Source organism: Hipposideros armiger, unplaced genomic scaffold, assembly GCF_001890085.2.
Source record: "Hipposideros armiger isolate ML-2016 unplaced genomic scaffold, ASM189008v1 scaffold_1497, whole genome shotgun sequence".
Lineage (NCBI taxonomy): Eukaryota > Metazoa > Chordata > Mammalia > Chiroptera > Hipposideridae > Hipposideros > Hipposideros armiger.
The window spans coordinates 23902-29333 of NW_017732847.1; the positions used below are offsets into that span (position 1 = coordinate 23902).

Genomic DNA, 5432 nt, shown 5'->3' on the forward strand with positions numbered 1-5432 from the left:
TAACATGGTGAACAACAGCTCGACCTGGAGCTGGGCTGCTGTGAGTCGCAGGCGACGGTGTAGGCTGCAGTGGGGCTGCCGTGAGCTGCCGTGAGTGACCAGCAGCCAGTGTGAGCGGCTGGCAGCTGGCGAGAGCTGCCGTCCAATGGCTGGCGACCAACTGCTTCAGCCGTGACGAGCACAATGATCACAATACCAACATGGGCCAGTGAAGTGACCTCCACAACTAGACTGAAGAAAAAAAGGACAGCAACTTGTCTGTTCCCCTTCCCCTATTCCCCAGCGCTGTTCCCCTCCCCCAATTCCCCAATAAAATCTTTAAAAAAAAAAGTTATTTGTGATCCAGAAAAATTAACATTCCACTAAATAAGAAACTGGTGGAAAACAGCACAGAAGAAGGTAGTATAAGTTCTAGAATAAGACATAGGTTAAAAATTTACTATCAATTTACAGCAAACATTTAAAAAGTTATCTCATGTACCAAGCAAGAATAATTTCACATCTGAATGAGAAATGAAATATTTCAAAAACATTTGACAGAATGTACAGGAAAAATAAAGAGTACGTTGACTGCAATTCATTTCCATACAGAATTTATATGAAAAAGTAGAGTGTTTTTATCATTAGTTTCACATATAAATTGGTTTGGGTTCAGACATATTTCACTCTAACCTGGCAATCGTTTTCCCATCTGGGACTGCTGTGGCATTCAGACTCCACACTGGATACGAAGGTGTGGGACTGGCTACTGGCACTTGATGTAGCCAGCCTTTTCCTAGACTGGAGTAGATTAGAAGTTAGACACTTCACAGGCATTCTGGGGTTGGAAGCAACTGTTTCAAAACCTATAGGGAAGAGAAAATATTGAAGCTTATGTCACCTCTTTCTTAGTTTCTCCCTGAGCCTGAATATTTACAGATAATTAGGAAAACTAATAAGTACTGCGTATCAGAACTATTTCTATGTAAACACGATCCAATCCACAATGATGGCTTCAGGGGTTTTTGGCATACAAATACTATTCTGAAAGTTAACCAAAACAAAACAAAAACAAAAACCTGTCAACATTCATAAAGTAAACATCAGTACAATAGAACTAATTTATAGTTGGAGGAAATCCACTTGAATATCGATTATCCAATTTGAAACTCTTCTTAATAAAGGAGTATCATTGATATGCTATATCCAGATATGATATAAGGCCGGAATGTGACTGAATTTACCCAGTTCAATTCGTATTTAATTAAAACTATAATTTTATTTTATTTTTGACATTCAATGTTAATTTCAGGTGTACAGCACAGTGGTTTGACATTTACATAATTTAAGAAGTGATCATAGGGCCGGCCAAGTGGCACGTTGGTTACGAGCTGACTTGGGATACCAGAGGGCTCCGGTTCGGATCCCACATATGAGGGCCAGTGACACTGCCCTCCACAGCTAAGATGCTGAACAACAGCTCAACGTGGAGCTGGGCTGCCATGAGTCACAGGCGGCGGCGTAGGATGCAGCCCCTGCTGCAGTGGGTTGCCATGGGCTACCGTATGTAGCCAGCAGCCGTCATGAAGCCGGCGACTGATCTGCCTTGCCCGGGAAGAGCGCAATGATGGTGCCAACTTGGGCAAATGACGCAATGTCCTCCACAACTAGACTGAAGAACAAAAGGACAGCAACTTGTCTGTTCTCCTTCCCGCAATTCCCCAGCGCTGTTCCCATCCCCCAATTCCCCAATAAAAATCTTTAAAAAAAAAAAAGTGATCATGATGATTAGTCCAGTACCCACCTGGCACCATATGAGTACACAGTTATTACCATATTATTGACTATATTCTCTATGCTTTACTTTACATCCCCATGACTATTTTGTAACCACCAATTTGTATTTCTTAATCCCTTCCCCCCTTTTCACTCATCCCTCAACATCCTCCCATCTGGCAACCATTAAAATGTTCTGTATCTACGAGTGTGATTCTGGTTTGTTTACTTTGTTCTTTAGATTTCACATATAAGCAAAATCACACTGCATTTGTCTTTCTCTGTCAGACATACTCTACAGAACACAATACCCTCCAGGTCCATCCGTGCCACCGTAGATGACAAGAACCCATTCCCTTCCATGGCCGAGCAATATTCCATTGTATATATGTACAACCTCCTGATTTTTAATGTCACATGTGGGTGTGGGACCAGCCTGTTCTGCATCTCCACTCCTCCTACTAGTCTAAGTGTGACTTCTTCTGTGTGTCCTTAGTTGTAGGGTTTCAGTTCAGCTAGACTTCAGGCATTTCTCAATGATGACTGTTTTGTAGTTTAATTGTAATTTTGATGTGGTAGCAAAAGTAAGTAAGGACAGCATTTACCTACTCCACCATCTTTACCAGAAATCTATCACTTTATTTTAATGTTGAAGTTCACGTTCTTACAAGTGTGAATTACACACAATCTATAAGATATTTTCTAAATACCACTGGGTAAAACAAATAAGTAATGGTAAATTGGCTAAAAGTGAGCCAGTGAAAGGAAGCAGCACTATTTATATGATACATGTTCCTTTACCATGTAAATAATTATACTAACAATTATTGCCTCTGAACTTATAATCAGACACAATACTCATGCTTTTACTAAGAATTACAATATGTAAAATACAAGCATTTTATATGTATATGAAAAGATTCGTATATCTTGTTTTTCTTTTTCCAAGTACTTTAATCTCAAGTAAATTCTTAGTCTTATAGGTTTTTGAATTAAATATCTTAGAACTTTAAAACTCAAAGGAGAATTTCCTAGTCCATCTAAAACAACTTTCCTTCTGGTACATAAATTGTCTCAGTGGAATTCCTGAAACTTGCTAGACACTGACCTTGATGTTTGACTAAACTGCTCAGATGCTTTTCCGCATAATATGGGAACATGTGTCTAATCTAATGCCTCGTGCATACTGTATACCTGCTAATGAGCTCTTTCTGGATCACTGATATAATCCCTACTTTGGAACTTTTCATGGCTCCCCCTTTTCTACAGCTTAAATTCTAGGATCCCTGTAATTACACTTGATAAACTTCCCTATTTACCTGCTTAGCTTTCTTTTCCATTGCGCAAACCATTCTCACATAATACAGCTACCCCTATGGCCTGAAGATGAAATACACTTCCATGTGTCCATGCCTTTGCTCATGCTAGTGCTTTATAGGAAATGTCCTTTCCCACTATACTTGGAGCTGTTACATTCTTGTTTCTCTTCCTGGATCCAGCTTGGTTGTTGCTGTTTCTTATTCCTGATTTCCCCAGTTAGCATTTGTCACGTTCTGTGTTACATCAAAGTATGCCTCGTGGCATTTATTTTGTAAAATTGTTAGTTATCCCTTTATACCTGTAATCACCACAGAATTACAAGTTCTCAGACAAGGGCTTCTCTTACTCATCTTCACATCCACTCAAGTGACCAGCACAGTGCTTTGCACCTATCTAATTCTGACTAGATTAAAGAATGACTAAGGGAGATGCAATTATTTTTCCTTAAGAATAAGGCTATAAAGTAATATCTGCACATTCCATACTTTAACAGCTTTTGTTATCAGGCTATAAAGTAATATCTGCACATTCCATACTTTAACAGCTTTTGTTATCAGAGCCATATATATATATTATATATATATAAATATATATAATATATATGAATATATATATTATATATATAAATATATATAATATATGTATTTCAGCCATTTTGATTTTCAGAGTGTATTTTGATAGAAGTAACACAAGTCATTGAATATGGAGGAAAGCGTTAAATGGACAAAAAAATTGTATATGCAATCAGGACTTGGCTAATCCATGCACTAGTATGCAACTAAACATTTCGAAATATTAGTTTTCTCATTTGTAAAAAGAAGACATTTTAAGAAAGGAAAAAGTATTAAAATTCTAATAGTCAATATATACTGATAACAAAAGATGAATATAAGTCACATTTGACTTCTGCAATTACAACAGGTACTCAAAGTGGTTACCATCAGCGTCTAGACACTTCTGAAAATGATGCTGCTTGAGCAATGTTGACCAAAGTGTCCACTTGTATACATTTTTTTGGCACCCCAGTATATATGTGTGTCTAGATATGAACTGATTTGTTGAGGACCAAATTCAAAGTGGGGTAACATCTATGAGAACTAACACTAATTACCCTTCAAAGTGTCATTATTCGCATCCCCAAGTTGAGGAACATGAGTGCAAAGAACTAAATTGTCCATGGTGGCTAAGTTATAAATGGTGAAGTTAAGTGCCATACAAATGTCGCACTCTCCTCTTCCGCTACTTGACTTTTTTGTCTTTTATTGTGTGCTACTTTATATCTTTGACTATTTTATTTCAAAATCTTTTGGAAATAATTTTACAAAGACATACAGTATTAACAGGTACTACACCTTCACTATATAAGATTTCCATAGACCCAGTACAGTGATATCTACCCAATAATCATCCTAATATTATAGGTAATTAAAGATCTCATTAGATATTTTGTTTTGTTGACATAAAGATCTGCAACAACCCCTCTCAGAAATGGCATGTACATAATGAAATATAGAATGCCACAGACTGTTCAAATATTTACATTTTAAAATTATTAAATTGATGTTAGAAATAAACTACCTTTTCTTTTATACTCACATGATTGTAGTAGTTTGCTAGAAAAAGGAGCATCTTTTTGATCTATAGACATAGGCGAAGCTAGTCCTTGAGAAAGCTGTGATGTTTCAGATACATGGGTTAAAAGAGTATTTGCAGAGTCTTGATTTTTTTCTGGGTGCTATTAAAAAGAGAAAAACAAATACAAATGCTGACATTTATCTTCACAAAAACACCAGAGTAAATGGTTATACCACTTAAGTAGAGAAACTATTAAAGTAACTCAACATGCTTTGCGGGAGACTCCCGCATGTCCAGGGGTTCCCTCAGGTGGAGGCGGAGTCGGCGAGGAAAGAACGCGTGGAGACACAGGAGCGCTTTCAAGAATTAATGTCTCACTTTATTTTTACAGCATGTCCTTTTCATACTGGGCAGGTAACTATTTACATCAGTGAGCTGTTTTTCCCAAAGTTGTTTTTCCAAGTTTAAACCTTTACCCATTAGGAAATTGTTTTCTACATAGTTTCAACGTTCCTTCCTTCCTAGGGTCTATTTTCCTTAGAAGTTTGTTTTTCTCAGAGTTTTACTTCCTCACGATGTTTCTATTACAGGGTACAGCCGGATCTGTTCTTCACTAATGACTAACTTATCCTAACTATGCTTCAATTTCTTCCGATAATGGCCAGAGCTGAGTTCCTGCCTTGGCACTTAAAGGATGTTTACTACTTAGCAACTGTTTAAAACACTACTGGCTAAACAGGATCTTAAGAATTACAAGGTGCATAACTTGTCTATCACTAAGA

At 37.4% G+C, this 5432-nt stretch overlaps 1 protein-coding gene across 1 annotated transcript in view; it reads right to left on the reverse strand.

Moving 5' to 3' along the window:
* Positions 1-5432, reverse strand: part of MASTL (microtubule associated serine/threonine kinase like) — a 40056-nt gene that overhangs the window by 17387 nt on the left and 17237 nt on the right. The window contains exons 6-7 of the mRNA XM_019634083.1: positions 4672-4810; positions 673-845 (exon numbers count right to left, since the gene is read on the reverse strand). Coding sequence (XP_019489628.1) covers positions 673-845; positions 4672-4810 — 312 coding nt within the window. The remainder of the gene's footprint in view (positions 1-672; positions 846-4671; positions 4811-5432) is intronic.